The 20,688-nt window shown below is 30.9% G+C and overlaps 1 protein-coding gene across 3 annotated transcripts in view; it reads right to left on the bottom strand.

Annotated features, from left to right (window-relative positions):
• Positions 1-20,688, bottom strand: part of LOC130450248 (dual specificity tyrosine-phosphorylation-regulated kinase 4) — a 150,482-nt gene that overhangs the window by 26,796 nt on the left and 102,998 nt on the right. For all 3 annotated transcript variants that reach the window (XM_056788539.1, XM_056788538.1, XM_056788537.1), the window contains exons 4-6: positions 8,684-8,873; positions 5,742-5,905; positions 3,406-3,683 (exon numbers count right to left, since the gene is read on the bottom strand). In XM_056788539.1, the coding sequence (XP_056644517.1) occupies positions 3,406-3,683; positions 5,742-5,905; positions 8,684-8,873 (632 nt within the window). The remainder of the gene's footprint in view (positions 1-3,405; positions 3,684-5,741; positions 5,906-8,683; positions 8,874-20,688) is intronic.

A 20,688-nucleotide genomic window follows, 5' to 3' on the forward strand; every position in this document is an offset into this window, starting at 1 on the left:
TTTCTTGAATTATCATTTAACCTAACCTAACCTAACCAAGAAGCTTTTGAGACTGCTAAACAGCTACTTTGTAGTGAATTTTATGGAGATTTTGCTACTGGAATGGTAGAAGTGAGGGGCTGCGCGATAGATCTTCAGATCAAGGTTTGTGTAGCCTCATTGACCGTTCTCTAATTCAATCACATTATGATATGAACAGTTTTTGCTATGAGTGTGTGTTTCGTGATAATTTGAATATCCAGAAATTGAAATAAAAAGCCAAGTTATAAGAGCAGAGGCATACTTTAACGACTCAATTCTTGTGCAATAAATATTATTGAACAAAAAGTGAGGGTATACAATAAAGTAACGATGCGGTAGAAATTTGAAGATTGAAAGGATAGAGAAAAAAGCGAAAATACATACCTCTTATACAAATAAGTATTGGAGGTATGTTAAGAAAACGAAATGTAAATTTGATAATGGCCAGATCACCAGCAGAACGCGAAGGAATCTTTATAGAGCTAAATAGGAGCAATTATGCCAAGAAAAACTCATAATATAGCCAGAAAAGAATCATTAAAGTCTGACGTTGTTAATTAGAGTGTGGGTGGACGAATTTCTACTCCAAATACGTCGTTAGTTCATAAATGAAAGCGTCGATCGATAGTCAACCGAAGATAAAAGTTTATTGGGTTTGAATATAACAAAATAAATAATTCGGTTTTCATAAATTACATGTTTAGATTTGAAACGTTCTGTTTATTATGTTGTTTAATACACGATTCACTTCATGATTTCATCATTGTATTTTCGTTTTATAATAGACAGATAGAGGTATTATAAACAATATTGAATATACTAGTAATGAAGAGTTAATATAAAAATAACTTATTCTAAACTGCACTAGATAATGTAATTAGAAAAATTTGATTTATGGAAAATGTTTGATATACTTTTAGTGGTAAAAATTGAGTGGACGATAAATTAGAGAAGAAAAGTCATAAACTCAGTTGATTCTACACATAACTAATGAAAAAAATGCTATGACAACCGCGCTAGGAATTTAAATCTCGTCCAGTGACGTGTTTATCGTACACATGAAAATGTGCAAGTAATTATTTTACAATAAATCTTCGAGAAATCGTTTTAAAAAGGATTACGATTAAATTGCACAGCTCGTACTAAAGCTTTCCCCCATTAAACTGCTAAAGATGATGAGAGAAATGTTGAGAGGTTTCATTAATTAATATTTTTAAATTATGTGTGTCTTGCTAATACGCATTTTATAATCACAAACGAATGTATATGTGGAAAGCTGAGATACGGCGACGTTGTGTATTAGGATTTCATCGCATCTCACCAAATCGAATGTAATTTGATCATTAATGGCCGCAACGAATTCTTACGAGATTCGAGAGCAGACAAGTTTGAATTCCTGCAGAACAACGCGTTTCTATTTAGAATTAAATAAAGATCAAAATAACTATGTAAAGTGAAGAGTGATCTACATTACGACAGATTTGTGAAAAAGTTTCCATTATACAGGGCCGGATTAAGCTAGGGGCTTGGGGGGCCTATAGCCCCGGGCCCCAGGTTCAAGAGGGCCCCATCATTTGGAAATAATTCTGTATTTTTTGATGTGTTGATACCACAAATCTAACGTATTGATATTATTTTGTGAATTTTTCCGGGTTTTCGAATTCCTTAAGGGGGCCCGTCATTATTTTAGCCCCGGGCCTTATAAATCTTAATCCGGCTCTGCCATTATACAATGTAGAAACTCCCCGACTCTTCTCCAGAAAATTATTTTCGACTTATTTGAAATATGTTATAGGTGGGCTAAAAAGTTCGTATGTTGAGACATAGATGGGACTACTAGTATTAAATCAGGACCGTTCATATCGGTGGGGGTTGCGTGTCCAACACGTGGGCGGCCGATTTCAAGGGGAGACCGCTCGAAAACGATTTTATACAAATTTGAATTAAGAAAATAAGTAATTGCTCTTGGGTAAGAGCAAGACGCCGACAATGGAGAGACCATGTAGAACGAATGGCTCCTGAACGGATTGCCAAATGGGCCAAAACACAGAAACCAGACACAAGACGCCCAATTGGTAGGCCCCCAAAACGCTGGTACGATAGCTGGACATCGGCGTCACAAGAGGGCAGATGACAGACCTGACCTCGTCCTACTACAAGAAGAAGAAGAAGAAGAAGAAGAAGAAGAAGAAAATAAGTAATTTGAGAATGAAACATCTGTAAAGAATTCAAACCACGAACAAAAAACTTTTATTTTATTGTTATTGTTAGACGAAATCTCAATTTTTGTTTTTTTTTGTTTTTATTTTAACACAAAATAAATAATAAATTTGAAACTATTACCAATAATACCAATAATTTGTGTTTTCATTTTGCCCTTCCAAAGAATTAGCACCCTCTATCAACCAATGTCCAAAATACGACAAAAAACTATTATATTTTTCAAAATTAAAAATAATTAAAAACTTTTTACGCTCGACCATGAAATGAGAAAGATTATCAGATCTTTCTATTATATCTTGGCATTTGTACAATTTTATTTTATAGGAGTATTTTTTTTTTATTTTATATATTTTCACGCAGGCGGTCAAGGAGCTAGGAGCGGCCCTGGCTATCGTACTATTAGTTTGTAAATAGAATTTTGAGTGAAGCAACTTCTGTTAGTATGTAAATGAAGCATTTTTTTTGGTAAAAAATATTATCGTCGTTGTATAAGTCAACGATTGGCTTGATAAACGGACGCACGCCGTGGACGCCCCTAAGAAACTGTCGCCGAATAAAATATCAAAATATTTTACAAAATAATTCCGGAAAACCGTAAAGTTAAGTTGAATGAGGTAGTTAAGACTCTAAAGAAATCAAAGATACATGTTGGACATATCATGAGTAAGCGAGTTCTCTATTCAAAGTAAGTACCATGCGAGCTCATTTTGAATAGTATTTGGAGCTAGTCAATCGGAATAAATTCGAATTTTTGCCTAGATGTCTGACAATGACGCCCCTAAGAAACTGTTGCCTAATAAAATATCAAAAAATTCTACAAAATAATTCCGAAAAACCGTAAAGTGAAGCTGATCGAGGTAAGTTAAGACTCTAAAGATCTCCAAGAAACATGTTGTGGTTAAGCGCGAGCTCTATTCAAAGTAAGTGCCCCGAGAGCTCATTACTGATTAAAAACCAAAACGAATTGATGATTTTGAACAGATATTGGAGCTATTCAATCAAACAATGGATGAAATATGACTCTTTGATGACTAATAATAGTAATATATACATTTGGGCGTTTTAGCTAAATTGATTCAATGCATTTTTCACAATACATTGTGATCTATTTTTATTGGTTACTATCCACCAGTAATTGATGATTTATTTTATAAAACTTACCTGAGCAACTCGAAGCTGATACACAAATGATTTCTGAAGTAAAAATATTCCAACATATGGATGACGTTGTGATTGCATTCCTTGTCCTTTTTCCTCAAATGATCTAAAATTCGAACTTCCACAAGGGCTTGATGGTGGAATCTTTTCTTGTTTCTTATTATCTTGATAGCCACGTGTTTATTGGTCATGTGATCCAATGCTCTAATTACTTGACCGAAACTGCCTTTGCCGATTACTTCGAGAATTTCATAGCGGTATCCAATATGATCATGCAATACCTGAAAAAATATATTACATGTTATGTGAGTGCAGGATATAACGCTATTCTAGTATTTTTCTGAAAGTTTTTTTTTCGTTGCTTTGAAGTGACTTCCTCATATTTTGTCCATTCAGTTCATTAATTTCTTTAGTTGTTTTTATTGTTTGTCATTATATTGTTCATTTATCGTGCGAAGAAAATACTTAAACGTAAATGTTAGTATTTACCAAACGTCCTAGTAATTATTATATCACCGATATTTCGTTGAAATAATTTCATACTTCATGATGATTTGAGCCTTGGCTTACAAAATAAAAATTATCTTCATGGTTTGAAGTCCGTTATTATAAGTAATCTATGGAATTATTTTCTTATAATGACACACTAACAACAAGGAAGAACATCAAAAAATGTAATGAGAAGAAAAACCTCATGAATTTTTGATTATTATCATTTAAAAACCTCAATAACATCGAAACAAAACTAATTAAAAAATCAACACATTCATTATATTTAACATAAGGAGTTGATTTCATATGTGAATCATTTTAATTCTCAAATATCTTTCTTTGGAATCGAAAAAACAACTAAAAAATTAGTAACAAAAAGGGTGAAATACTTAATGAATGAATGGATTATCAGTTTCATTGGAAATAATTTGTTTGGAATCAATCAGCCAATGGAAGATGCTGAATATTCTACAGGATCATGGTTTGAAGATATGGAATGACATTACCTTTTTAATTTAGCATCACCATGTCACCTCGAATAAAAATTAATAAAGATCTGCTACCATAACTAATAATCCTATATTTGAATGCGTCTCTTTGTAACATTTGTTCGAGAATTTCCTCAGTTAAAATGATTCTACGACGGTATTCAGGTATAAGGTAGGATAGTAATCATCCTTCCGTAATGCCTTGTCTCTAGCAGTCAAAAGTATCAATAAATTTATGGTCACTAGGACTAGATCTTCTTGATTCCATACCGCAGTATTGGTAAAGACCCAACAATTCGGTATCTATAACTCACTCAGTTGGAGCTTCTATCATATTCTACACAATTTTGACAGTTTGCTTGACTCAAAAAAGAGCTTTGCTACAATTTAAAAGTGCGTCTTGTAATAGGCAGGAAAAGAAAAAGCACGAGTACTTAAACAACAATAATAGACGACTTACAGAGACCACAAGTGCAACTACAGAAGAAAATAACTCTAAGTATGGGGTATCTTGAAAGAAAGATTATATTTTATGAGTCGATAAGATGAATGTTGATATATTTATTATCTTATAATTATCCGTATTGCGGAATTTGAAGTTTTTTAAATCTACGCTATTGATTTAATGTGAGGTTGAAAGAAAAATCTATACATGTTAAATCAATAATTGTGTGGAGGCCAGTTTAGGTCGCTGGGTCTGGAGATCATTTCACCATGAAGAGTTTACATTTAAAGATATATTGGTCATGTACCAAGAAATTTTCCCATAAAGCTTTGAATTTGTTGTAACCCTTTACATCCTCAAACATGTACTAGCTAGTAATTCATCTCGCAGACATCGCAGTCTATACAGTCACTGTTGGTTGATGAAGTGGCCTTTCACGCTTATGTATCGGGTTAGTCGTACCTATGTAAAAGCTTTTTTTGCTTATTTACGTGGTCATTAGCGATTATATCAAAAACAAGATGTTGTTAAACGTTAAACAGTGCTTGGTTTAGAAAGTTAGAGCCTGTAACTGGATTTTATAGGAAATCAGATTAGATCTTTATGCAAAATGCGATTTAATAATGATGTATGCCCATTTAAAGCGCTTGAGCAAGTCATCGTTTTCTGCTGTTCTTGATGACCATGGCTGGCTTTTGGATTTCCAGTTTCCATTTTCAAAGTTACACTCAGTTATAGAAAACAATCGTTTACATGGAATATATTACCAGAAATTCCAATTTTCCTTACAATGTCAACAAAATAACTTTTATATTTGATAGGAGAACAAAAAATTAACTTTGATTAATCTTTTCTAAATATATATACACAGATCATCACTTATTTTGAATCTCTAATATAATTAAAAAACTTACTTTGTTATAACTTCCACTATCATCGTCGAATCCTCCATTTTGGCTTCCTCCGTGTTCACCATGTATTTTACAAGCAGATAGTCCCAGATACCAAATTTTCGAAAATTTTTCTATCTCAGTCTTTTCGTAGTCAGATAGTCGATTTCCATATATACGTAATGCCTCTGAAATAAAAAATAATATAACGTAATGTCATATTAATAAAATTCAGCAAAGGCTATAGAGCGTTTGATATACGTATCAAAAAATCTTTTAAAAACAGAAGAAATAGACGAGGTAAAGAATAATTAGTGGAAATAAAAACTTATATACTGCAAATTAACAAAAGGAAATAAATGAGGACAGGTAAAGAAATAGGTGGAACAAACATCTGGATAGATGACAATTATATGAAGGAAATCATGGAGGAAAGACAGGACTAGAGTACTAAAGATTAAGATATATGTACGAAAAATGTAAGAGAAGAAGACAAATTGGGCTAGAACGAAAGACATACAGTCCAATCTTGATGTCCAATTAAAAAAATGGATGTAAATGGGTATCTGAGTAATTATAGTCATCAAAATATATAAAATTGGGAACGTAAAGAGTTAAAAATTAGGAATACAGCTAGAATTATAACAGATAAAATAATTAGACAAACTTATTACTAATAAGATGTGAGGAATTTGGAAGAGCGCCTTAATCTGTGCATTGCAAACTGCGTTATAACCTTCAGCAGATTATACTAAAAAACTCAGGAAAGTGAAGATACGAGAAGAATTGGAAATACAACGAAAGAAGAAAGTTTAAATGAAAAGAGACATTTTGTGATAAAAACGACACCATCAGAAGAGTTGGCAAGGAACAGAAAGTGCGTTAAATATTAGTCAAAAGTGTGCTCCAAGCTCCGTTATCTTGGAGCACGACATCTTCTGATTTTAAAAATTTTAATTCCGATTGAATGCAACGTCATCTATTCATTACCTAATCTAGGTTATGTTAGGTTAGGTTAGGTTACCTTGGAGCACACCATCATTATCGTAAATAAAAATGATCTGATGATTAATTTATCGGTAAATGTAAGTTTTGAATTATCCGGACATTTTTTCTTTAATATATTATTATAAATAACAAAGGCGATACGCTTTAATCATAAAAAACATAATCAATACTCGGTTTTTCGATCGATAAATAGTTAAATCTTCTTGGAGCATTCTAAATTGAACTTTTTACTTTTGTTTGTGAACGCGACCATGATAAATTGGTGTAAAACCCCAATTTTACCTGTTTATTTAATTTTTAAGAACATTATGGTCAATTCACGACTATAACGTTATTGATTGATTCAAAACAGATATCAGGACTTGGATACCTCATTTTACTGTTTGCTATGATGTTAATATGTAATCAGAATAAAAAAATAACTTGATAGAAATCTTATATAGACAAGTTATGAATTTCTACAAGAAAAAATCTTTATATTAATAATTTATTATTCGATTTGAATAACAAACATTCGTTTGTTTACTTATTACACCGGAGAGTGAACGAAATTGAATAGTTATAATGTCACGTACTTCGAGATAGCGTTAAACTTAGTACCGTTATGTTGATATAAGTGAAATTTTAAAATGACACTTTCGACTTTGTCGTTGTCTGCTGCCTTCTGTTTGTTTATCATCGCAAATTCATTTAATATTTCCAGGCTTCATTTGGATATGAGTTATCCAATATACACGCGTTAATTATCTATTTATTTGTCCTTGCTTTGAACCGGGAAATAAAAATGTGATGAAAGATGATAATTTTAACATAAAAAAACCGTATGAGCAACTAATCACGTTTATAGATATGGATGTGTTATGTTCACGTTTTTTTAAGAAAACAAACATCAGAAGTTATGATGTGCTTACATTATAGAGAACGTACAAGCAGACCAAACCCTTATTTTCTTCTATAGTCCTAGTGTCCTAGGAAAATCGCGATACCTAGTTATAAAGTCATTTAAACTTTTTAATTTGACATCTTGAAACTCCTCTCAAAACTCACATATAATTCGATGTCAGCAACTAAAGATCGGGGGCGATTTTTTGCAAATAACTCGTTTCCTATGGGTTTTACGCTATATGTATTTATTATCAATATTGTAGAGCATTAAATTTTCTACAACTTTTATTCCAAAAATTTTTTCATACGGTGAATCGTTTCTGAGATAGAGGGCAAAGCGCGCGCCGTTAGAATCTAATTATTTTTTATTTATTTAAGAATAATTACTATAAATAAGATTTGAATTATAATAAAATTAAAATTTTTCTCTCTACGATTTTGGAACTACACGGGCAAGTAAGTGCAATTGTTGATAAAAAATGAAAATTATTTATAATTATATATTTCGCAATAATTTATACTTTCTAAGAGATTATTTCGATCGGGACATCCAGTTGATTTTAAACGGGATTCTAACGCGCTCTGCCTTCTATCTCAGAAATGAATCACCGTAGGAAAACATTTTTGGAACAAAAATTGTAGAGAATTTATTGCTCTACAATATTGATAATAAATACAGATAGCGTAAAACCCATAGGAAACGAGTTATTTGCAAAAAATCGATTTTTTTGACTTTTCAGCCCCGATTTTTAAAGTTGCTCACATCGAATTATATGTGAGTTTTGAGAGGAGTCTTAGGATGTCAAATGAACAAGTTTAAACGACTTTATAACTGAGAATGTCGATTTTCTGAAATTCTCGCCTAAATCTACCCAAAATGACTGGACTACTAGTACTGATTTCCTGTCAAAGATAGGCAAATACTATCTTAGATTTTGCCTTGGAAACAAATATACTTTCTTATAATATATAGTAGCACGGCACAAAAACCGACATCGACTAAAAATTTCAATCAATTAATGGAAAACTTTCACAACTTTTTTTTACTGTTGTAAATTAGAATTTGTAATTACCTGGTGGCGTCATAGGGAAACCGTTTTCCTCTTTATTGTTATTGCTAAGTTCGTGCGAACTGCGCGTAGAATTGTTGTTGATAGCCGGAAAAGTATCCACCATGGGAGACATTGGCGTGGTGGCTGTCTTACTCTGGTAATGGTTCAAATTCACTTTGGAAGACGATTTACTTGTCTCTAGTAATGGCAACTGCAACAAAAATAATTTATTAATAAAAAGAAATTACTTGTCCCACAAAATACGGATTTATGATGTCTCATTACTATATCATATTTTATTAAACACCAATCCAGCAAACAATACAATGCAAAACGCAACATTAATCCAAAGTATGAACTTAGCTGATAAATTCAAACAACATCCATCACTTGCACCTTAATTGGTTTGGCGTGATTTTTCTACATACGAATCTAGGAAGAAATCCAACCAATTATCAGACTCAGATCAACTGATTCAATGGACTACTTTAATAAAACTTTATCCTTGTCGTATATCAAAACTTTTTGCTGTTAATTATAATTTTCTTCTGCTGCAATTTGTATCTGTTGTTTTTTATTTTGGCCAGGGATAGATAGGTTAACCTGTATGAACTAAGTATGCAATTTGATCTGCAAAATCTCATGCAACTTCTTTCCCTTCGTTTCTACTTTTTTCTTTTCATCGAAATAATGAGTTTAGAACCGACTCAAATATTATGATCAAATGCAGAAAGAAAGTGTCTAGGTCAATGATCTTTACAAAATAAAAAATAAAAAAAATGAATTCAAAATAAGAGAACGACAAGCAGAAATCCACTTCAAAAACATAATTTTTTAAATAAAACAATAATTTCGTCACTATAAAGATGTTTCTGTTATTTCGCAATATTTTTTTAAGAATTTCTTCATATATTTTTTGTATATTTTTTTATTCAAATCACCTCGGTACTCTTTCCTGTGCATCAAGTAACTGAAGCAAGACATCAGCAGCTAAAATTCAGCAGTGATTCGTTGGCCACTTTCTTTTGTTTACTTCCCTTACATAAATAAGATTTGAGGTAAGAAAAACCATTTTTTTTTGAGTTTCAATAATTGGTAACCATAATATAATCTCAAGACATAATCGCATAATGTCAAGCAATAATTTGTTTCACGTTGCCTTGCACCATGTCAAGCGACTTCAGGAGATTGATATTACATATACAACTTGTAATGGGTATGAATAATTCTGTTGACTACCATATATTTGATTTTATTTTTCTTTATATCTAGCTAATCGTACTTATTGCATACATTAATATCTATCAATGAGTAATGATGTTATTAAACTTCTAATATCACTTTGTATTTTAACGTCAAATAACCAACTAGTCAATTTAAAGCGGAGATAATTTTTAAAATAATTTCAAATAAATAATCCAAAAATATAAATTTGTATATCATAAAGTGATTAATAATGATTGGAAGGTTGAAATCAATCTACTCGTACTACTCATTCGACTAGCTACTTAATTTGCTCCTTTAATGGTAACATACGTCTAGACCAACAATAAACATTGTTTTCCAACTGAAGGAAAGGAGGACAAACCAATTAATTAAGATGAACTAGAATAAATGCTTGCCATTATAATTGAATAAATGCCTTAATGCCACAACTTTTTCACTATGACGTTAGTCTCCCTTTAACTTTGTTTTATATAAAATTTGCATTAGAAATCTATTATATTTTGTCACAATGAATGGTCATAATAAAGTATATACAGGTTAAACCATAAATAAGAATCATACACATATTCATTACATCTCCTTCGAAGATCGTGATGTCATCGACAATCCACCGAAATTGGCATCCCGGAGAAGGTCCTCACCGTAACAATTGACTAGTTTCGAAGTTGTTGCGCCTCTTCGGAGTGGCGTAACGATCTCTCGTCTCTAATCTGAACTTAAGACACTGCCAGCCGCTGCTGCTACTTGATTCATGTAGTTAAACATTCCACAGACGCCCTCTGGTGACTTTCTCACTTCCAGCTATATATATAAGCGTTTTCGTAATGGGATTGTGGCAAAATTAAACTCCAAAGTGTACTAACTTTAAAATATTTCCAAATTTTCGAATAAATATGTATTGATCATCAGGGAATTAATTGGGTAAGAATTGTAAGCTTTAAATTTTGTCGTTTTTTTTTCTAATCATCAAATTAATCAAATTCATATTTTCTAGACAAATAATTTGCTCCACCATAACTCATATAATATAAAAAATTTAGGTTCTTCGATTTTTACTTCGCTTGGAGTAATTATATTTTCTATTCCATATTTGTGTAAACGATTTACACATTATAAAATTAGATGAATTAATATCCGTCTTAAGTTTTTGTAAAATATACATGTTGAAAGAATTTTAGGCGTTTCCACTTTTGGTCTCTGTGAGGAGATGTGCTTAATTCACCTCTGTGAAGATGTTAGCATGAGTGTAGTAGTGTAATTCTGTTGGTACAGTCAATTATTTTACCTTCGGTCACTGAAGGCGAAAGCTTGGCTAACGAAACACGCATTAGATTGTCTAAGCGTGAGTGTAGGTGTATTGCTAATAGTGTGTTCAGTAAAAACATCACGAACGGTTTTACAAATTCCATTTTGTTTTAATTGTTCATCACACAACACGAGCTTGTATGTAGGAGCGTACCAGGTAGGCCTTAAAACGCGAGACTGCAATTCTTAAAATAAGAAAACTAACTTATGAATCAGAAGATGAAGAGCTAACAAAAACAGAAAAATATACAAATTTTCTTGTTTTAAATGCATGTATTGCCTTCTCTGTATATTTTTCGTTATGTAGAATCGTTTTGAAATAAAAAAGTAAATGACTTTCAGCCATTTTATCAGTTCTTATTAATGTAGAGAGTGGCTGCGAATTGAAATGTTTTTCATTTTTTTTGTTTGTCCAAGATGCAATCTTCTTCGAACAAATAATAAATTAAAATGTCAACAGATGAAGATACAATCAATGTTACATCACATGTGTTGCTCAAAGAGGTACATTATGCCTATAAGTGAATATATATCTGACCTTACAGTTAATAATGTAGTTAACTTTATATCGTAAATAGACATCACTACTCTATAGAAAAGATTTTGAATAGTGAAAAGTTAATAACGTACTTGTTAATTGATACATTTAGTTACAAAAACTCCTTTGGAATACCGGATTTTCACTATTAATAATAGGGATACTAAAAAATTTTTATTCAAAATGATTTTAGGAAAGGAATAAAAAAATTATACTGGATCAACATTAATCCAATAAGCACAGAAGCTGGTTTCTGTGACCGAAAATGAAGAAGTTTCCTCACTGTAAAAACGGTTCTGTTGAAATATTTATTTCATTACCCCCCTTAATTATGTTATAAAAAATATCCATAAAAGATAATAAGAAATGGAGAGGGTTTGCGTGGACGTTATAATTCTACTATCAAAGAAGTAATGAAAGAAATGTTGAAAGAATTAATGATTACGAAGAAAAAATTATGAAAATTAGTGCTAGGAGGAAATATATGAAATGTAGCAAAACGAGAGAAGAAAGATACAAAGCAAAAATTGGAATATGTGAGTTTGTAGTCGAGAGAGATTTCAGGTAGCTAGGTGTAATAATAATGAACTATGGAAATGGAACAGAAGAAGTTAGAGAGAAGATATAAACAGCAAATTGAACACTTGCTGGGAATAGAAAAATGTTGACGAGCTAAGAAACTAAACTCAGAATGTATGAAACCATAATATGGCACATCATGACTTACGCGGAAGAGATAATAATAATAAAAAATTATGAGTACGATTATGAAATCGAAAACAGATAATGACGTGTACAAAAGAATAAAAATAAAGAAGTGCTAGAGAAAAACAATGTGGTGAAGAAAATAAAACAAGCAAGAGTAATATGTTTGAGACATATATGGAGAACTGGATCGGAAGCTGGGAACATAAAGATGGTAAAATGGACGCAAGATAAGAAAGGCAGATATTGAGTTGGTTTGCTGAATTGAACAAGATTTTGTGAAGAATAGGGGCGAGAAACTGTAGAAAAATGACTTTGGGTAGTCAAAAAATAAGTTGAAGGTGTGCTTTCATTCGATACTGTACATATGTATGAATTTCTACATTAAACAACGTTGCTTTTGGAAGCAAATAAAACCTCACACATCTTAGCATGAGACAGAGCACTTTCAAAATGATTTTAATGTATATTTTCTTCGGTTTCCACATAAAAGATAAAGTTTAATTGACTGTTCAAATTGTTCTGTGCTGTGAAACTCTGAAAAGGTGCTTTTTTATCGATTCATTCTCGTATTATCATCCACAAGAGACACAAACTGAAAAATAAAACAATATTGAACTTTATTCAATATTTTCTACAGTTTTCTTACTTTAAATTTCCTCCAATGACTAAAAAAAAATTGTAATACAGAGACTACGAATAAGAAATCTCCATCTTTCGCTTAGATATTATATGTTCCTCGAAGATCTATATAAATGCGAATTCGGTACTGAACCTCGTTTCACAATTGAGTTTTTTCTATCAAAGAGCTACCAACATTGAGTATCTCTAAGACGTCATTTTATATATCGAGTGAAACAAAAGATTTAGTGATATAATTAATTTTCTTGAATAATTTCTTAAGTTCATGTAAAACTCTTTTGGTTTACATTGTTAATTAATTTTACTATTTTTTTATTGTAAATAAAAACAAAATCATAGCTAATCATATAGATATTGTAGCACCTATTTTGTATTTTCACATTTACAGCCTTAGATGGCTCTTCCCGTAGACCAATGACGTCAAAACATATAATTTTTTATTGGCAGTGCATTGGTTTCAATTTTTATTTCAATATCGCTTGTGTATCTAAATATTATAAATCTAATGTGTTATGTTTGTGTTATTTATGTAAATCTACTGATTACAGCGATAAGTTGCGAAGTTTTTTGTTTTACTATTAGAGCATGAATTTTTCGTATCATTATAAATATTTTCACAATATGGTTGCTGAATATAAACAATACTGAATTAATATTTGATATACAATATTGTAACCAACCAAGTTTGTATGTAATCTTTTATATACAAATATATAGTTTTTTGCCACTAAACTTTTTCCATTCTAGGTCTCAAATATAATATTATTTTAAGTCATAGTCACGCTGTTACATAGGACATATATTTCAGTATTTAGAAAATAGATTAAAAGGTCATCAAAATAAAACTGCGTTAACAAACTATGGAAGATCGAAAGAAGTATAAAAATTTAAAAATTTTTGAAACGGAATTAAAAACAAGTTTAAATACATAGGAACGACAATACTGTCAATGATAAAATGGATCTAAACAGTAGAATTAAGAATTTGATTATTGCTGCTACATTTTTTCAAATATAGTATCTAAGAAAAAAAATTTTTTGTGCTTGAAACAGCTTATTACTTTGATATTCCTATTGCAGGTAATCTATTGATTAATATAATTATGGAAATTGTCATATCACATTTTGATAAAGACCGATATAGTTCGAAACGTCATCTTTTTTGCCTGTTTTAATTCAATAAAATGAGGATGATGAAGTAACGAAAACATATAAAAATATGTAAGTATCAAAAATAATTATCATGTTATGTTAAAAACCGAAAATATTCTCGAATCAGCAATTAATTGCCACGCTTGCTTTGAAATTTTTATAATACTCAGTTTTGATTCTTGGACACGATTCTGATTTCCATAATATATTCATGTTTATAGCAGGTTTTAGCAGTAAAAACGTGAAAATGTAAAAGCACCTAAATCACTCAACGGTTATTGCCAAGAGCAAAGTAAAAACGTTGAAATTGCGATTAATCGCTGAGCGAATTTAGATTAAAAACATGGATGTCTGAGAAATATTTTTACTGTACTATTAGCAGAAAAAACATTTAAAAATGACCCTATTTCTTTCACTTTTTACGCATTTTTATATTTAATTTATTTAATAAAAGTTTCTGATTGTCGTTAACGTCTTCAATTGTAGAAATTTAAATAAATCAATAATAATTTTATATTTTCGCGGTCCCCTTGTTTTTTGCCTCTAGAACATCGAAAAATCATCCGATTTCGATGAATTTTTTTTGAAAATCTCCGTTTTTTCGGCGGATTTTGAAAAAAATTATTGGAATAAAAAATGAAAACTTATATTGGTTTCAGGGCTTTAAATGTTCACGAAAATCCACTCATTCACATATAATTGTTGATAACTTTTTTCCAAATAATCAAATGAGGTTGTTATATTTTTTTTCATAATATACACAAAAAAATGAACAAATTGAAAAAACAAATTATACAAAAATGTTGATGTATCAAGTTTTTACAATTAACAATAATAACAATTTCTCTTAAAATTGAACATATATTGAATTCACACATATAATCGTTTGTACCTTTGTATTTATTATTTTTCAAAATATTCGTTATTTTTGTAGATTAACAAATGAAACCTATGAACTTTGTTTAATGCTTGGCACAAAAGTTATGAACGATTATATCTCAAGAAGTACATTTATGATCACATTCAAAATCCTACCCATATAAAATCTTCAAGTCAGATATTTCCTATATTTCTTTATATAAACTCGCCGTAAAAACGATGATTTTAACAAAAAATTTTGATTCTCTAGATCGTTTATGATAACATTCAAAGTCAGAAAACCATATGAAATCTTTAAGTGAGATAAAAAGTGAATAAACAAACATTTATCAATTTTTTCTTCCAAAATGTTCGTTTTTTTGTATAGATTGACAAAAAAATATATGAACTGCGTTTTATGTTTTGTAAAAAAGTTATGATGAACGATTGTGTGCGCAGAAGTGCGTTTATGATCACATAAAACTATATGAAATCTCCAGGTGAGATATTTCCCATATTTTTTACATAAATCAAATATATAAGACCGCTGTTTCTAAATAAAATGATGTAAAAATTGATTGTTTTCCTATACATCATTGAATAAAATTCTAATCAAAATCTAATTATCTTCGATATATGATATACATCAAGTTTCAAGTGTTCAAACTTAATATCAAGCTTTAAGAGTATGTACAAGGGTTGCTACTTTTGGCAAGTGAATATCTCAAATCTAACATTGCCATCAAAAAGTTTGTCATTTTTAATGGTGATCGTACACAAAACGTGTTGTCATACAAGTGCTATTTGAATTATTTACAGATACTTGAAACATTTTCTATGACTTTCGACGTGGATCAAACCAAAAACAGTGTGCCGATCAACTCACTTCGACTTCAATCGTGGTCGCACTTCGCTACAGGATGAAGATGGTCCAAAATCGCCTGTCGTGCCAGAAAACATCGATGCTGTGCGTAAACTGATATTGGAAGACCGTCATGTGTTATACCGGGAGATAGAGGCATACTTGGGTATCAAGTCGCATAAACATCAAAAAGATTCGTTCGTGTTGTATACCGCATACTCACAATCGGTTCGAAAACAAGCTCGTGAAAGAAATGCTGAAAAAGTTTGATCGCGGTGTTTTCAAAGACGTCTAGATCGTAACAGGCGACGAATTATGAATCTATGCATATGAACCCGAAACTAACCAAGAATCGACTGTATGGGGTCTTTCAAGACGAGCCAAATCCAACAAAAGTTGTTTGCGCACGAAGCACTTCATGTTTTGGAGATACTCTAATGGGAATGAAACAATTGCTTCCACAATTGGTTCGGAAACATGCAACAGTGAATCTTGATGGAGAATATTTTGAAAAACAATAAAGCCAAAATTGTGTTTCGAGTTTGCGGATACACTCTCCAAAAATGAAACGTGAAGAAAACAATTAAAAAACATTGAAAAATTGGCGTCTTTACAAAATCAATTACAAGTTGTTTGAAGATGCGTTGTTTTGATATTATAAGGAATAATAACAAAATAATATAAGACGTGGTACGAAGCTATGGTATAAAAATCGATTTTTGAGAATCTGGTTCTACAAAATTGATCTACTATAATACAAGAATAAGTTATGAAGATATAATTACCGTATACCATACCAAGAATTTGCGTTGTGGTCAACACAAGTCTTTAATCACCGTGCGCTGCTCGATATTATCTATTTTGATACTGAGTCACGGGCGGAACGAAAGGATCGAGCTAATATGTATCTATATATTAATTCTAAAGGTATTCTTGTTTATAATCTCCATTTTTTTCTTTGTTTCACTGTAATAATCTCTTCTATTGTGTATTAGAAAACTAGAATTTTGTGTCTTGCGTCTCATCCACGTTTTCAAACCCTATTTGTTCTAATATATCCTATTTAACAATATATTTCTTAATATATATTAATATTTCAACATCGCTGACTCTCCTTAATGATCAAATAATTTATTGCAGTGCTGATAAGTCCCCTGCAGTATGCAATGACTAATTGCTTGCACCATCGACAAGCGATAAGAATTGTTTTATTGCCGAACAAAAAAATTACCCGCCCACCAAACTCGTTTATAAAAAGTCGAGAAGGTAGAAAGAACTATTAATATTATTGCTTATTATATCATTCGACCTCTAAGTCGAGATTTTTCAAGTTATCCTTCTCGCGAATAACGTGATTCGAATGTTCGCGTACGACTAAAATGTTTCTTTTTTGGTCACCCACTTTTTGTTCGGCAGATTGGCTACATTAAAACCGCGATAAAATTGTGTTTAAAAAACTATAAAAATGAAATTTCGTCGATTATAATATATATGCTTGTTTATGTTCGCCCTACTTGTTCTGTTCTTCATTTTGATTAGAGTATCCATTAAACTAAACGATCAATTTATTTAGATTTTGTCCCATAAAACAATTTATAGACGAATTGTGAGTTTTTGACGCAACATACGATCCATTGGATTGCACACAACATGTTTCTTTTGGTTTCCCTTTTTTACCTCCTTTCCATTTGTCAATATTCCTATCTGCATATTTGCATATCTATTTTTTAGAATGCTTCTGGTATGCACCAACCGAGCGTTTTTATATTTTGATGGGTATTTATACAGATTCCTCAGTTCTAATTGAGCTTCTCTTCTCCTTCATTCGTTTTTCCCCCAAAGATTTTTCTCAATATTTCCCTTTCCCATATATCCAGTTTTATTTCTACTGCCTTTCTTAAAACCCATGTTGGTTTGGTTGCTCGAGATAACTCCCTTGATCTTATGAAATTACTTAATGATCTCACGGTTTGTAAGTGTTGTCCTTAAGTATTTAGAAGCTTTCTATTTTATATTTTCTGTTCTCTTCCGCTTCATTCTCCGGTTTAACACCATATCCTTTGTTTTCGCTTGGTTTACACTTCTTGCAGCCTATTCTTCTTTCCATAATGATCTTTCTATTTCCTTCTGTTTATGGTGATAAGTAATCCCTGTGGTTTGTATCTTGCTATCTCTCTATCTGCATTTTTCCCAATACGTAGGTCTAGATTTCCCCGAAATCTTTTTGGTATTCTCCCACTATTGTTATTGATACTCATTCAGTATATTTCTTTCGACTCTAGCTAAAACTTTGCACACTACATCCAAAAGTGATATTCCAATATTCTGTTTCTCAGAAAATTGTTCTTCATTCCAAATTTTCCAAATTATTCTGGATATTATGTTTTCTATATCTTCCTCGTCGTATTTAATAGTCAATAAATTATCTGTCTGTTCTCAAATTTCTTTATCTGTTGGTTCTTTTAGTAGAATCGCATTTTTAAAGTTCTTACTGTTCCGGTTCTTGCTTGTAAATACTGTTTATTTTTTTGACAATTTCAGAAATCGAACTGAAAATCAGTTCTATTTCTTGCGCTGCGGTATTTGAGAATAATTCTTCTTTCAACTAGTCCAAGTTTGTCAAAAAACGTTCAGAATCGGAGAGTTTTTTTTGAAAAAAGGTACATTGTCAATTTCCTACATCATTCGCATTCAATGACAGGTTTAGAATGCCATAAATAATTGTACAACGTGTAAGATCTAATCTAAAATGGTGAACAGTAACATCCCATATGAGATACATATATAATACCAAAAAGTATTATTCATAGAAGTCTCCATTCTCTTGTTGTAGTTTGTTCAATGAAATAATTAAATGGCAATAGGATTTATTAATTCATTAAATAATAAAATAAGTAAATAAATACTCGAACGAACGCCAGAATATTAAGACATCTATCTGTTTACAGACCGCTCTTAAATACTGAAAAATCCTATTGTATAAAAGGTTATAATTATCTGTAAGTATTGTGGTTACAGTCACATATATACAAAATAAAGTACGAAAGTTGGTACCTTAATGAAACTCAAGTATCCAAGGGATACCCGGAATCAATCATCTATTATGTGGGTCCCCATTAAGATCGTGTACCATTAAATTACACACAAGAGATTATATTCATATTTGTGGAATGCTGGTGAAGTTAAATAGTTTTTAAAGGGAAATTATTATGTCAAAACAGTTGCTACAATTGTCGACAAGTTGTAACTTGATATGTTGAGAACTTTTAGCTTTTTATTTTGCTGTCAATAAAACTATTCGCCACATTTTTTGCATACACTCGTACATTTAGATTGATTATCGTGTCATTCCTTCAAATAATGCAAAGTTATACAATTTTTGCAATTTCTCTCTGCGGGAGTAAATTTTGAAGACCCGTTCTAGAAAAATATCTCAGCATTTGCGTCACTAACTTTTAATCAAATCAAATATATGACTTTGTAACATGCTTTTGTTGTTACTACCTTGGATAGAAGTGCTCTTGGGAAATTCTAATAAACCTTTATTTCTGTTTACCCAAGGCCTTTACGATCTCACAAGGGAATGATTTTATCGTGGATTCGGTAGAATCCACTGCTCGTTGGAACGACACGATACATTTAATCAAGAAAAGCGATAATAACATATTATCATACGTTTTTTATGAACTAATAGAGAAGTTGTTAAGTCATTTCATTTTTTATGATTTACTCTATTTGTGAGTACCACATCTAAATGGGAGTCGCAGATTAATTACCTTAAGATACTTTCTAAAATGTGTAGCACATATATGGGAGAATGAAAATGTTTGGAGGTTTGGAATATCATGATTTGATTCTGCAAATTTGGATTAATTATCTACAAAACAACAACCCAATCTTATTTATCTTGTTTGTGAAGTTTCAAGAGTTTCCATTGGAGTTTGACCAAGTAAAGTTTAATTTATCATGAGAAGTTTGGATTTTCTAGCACAGTTTTTGATATCAGAATGTTCACAATTTACAAAAAAATAAAATGAAATGCTTTATGAAAACCTATTATTTTAGGTTCATTTTTATTAATGAAACTGTTTAATATCTTTTTACGTCATGATTTTAAAACGAATTTGAATCAAACTCACAACTTCAGAGAGGCTGGGGTCAACTTTTGAGGGGTGGTATAAGACAATGCAAAGGAAGAAATGAAGGCGAAAAGCGATGAAAGGTTGTTGAAAAGACAAATTTTAAGATCCTAACAGAGACGGATAAAACAATACCTAGAAATGGGAAACTAGAATTGAAAAGTTTTTTAAATTGTTCAAATATTTATAATCAAATTTACTGTTAAATTTTAATATATATAAAAAAATACTTAAACCCTTATTAAAAATAGCAATTTATGTCAGATTCTTTGAACAACTAAAAGATCATTTGAAAAGCACAAAAACGTTTTTTACAAAGAATGTTTATAAATGTTTTCGTCATGATCTCACAAAATGATATTTATCTAACTTATTTTATTGATGCATACTGTATATTGTAGTATTTTCATAATTTAAACTAAATATACGTGAAATTATGTCGAAAATATCTATAATATATCGTTTTTAAAATGGTTCTTTTTAGAAAAACTCTGAAACTCTACACATATACACTATAACTTCACGTGTCAATTGAATTAATTCATAATAAGTTTTTTGTTAGTTTAAAATGCATATTCTATAAAAAAAAACACTGTAAA

This window comes from Diorhabda sublineata, chromosome 11 (assembly GCF_026230105.1).
Source record: "Diorhabda sublineata isolate icDioSubl1.1 chromosome 11, icDioSubl1.1, whole genome shotgun sequence".
Lineage (NCBI taxonomy): Eukaryota > Metazoa > Arthropoda > Insecta > Coleoptera > Chrysomelidae > Diorhabda > Diorhabda sublineata.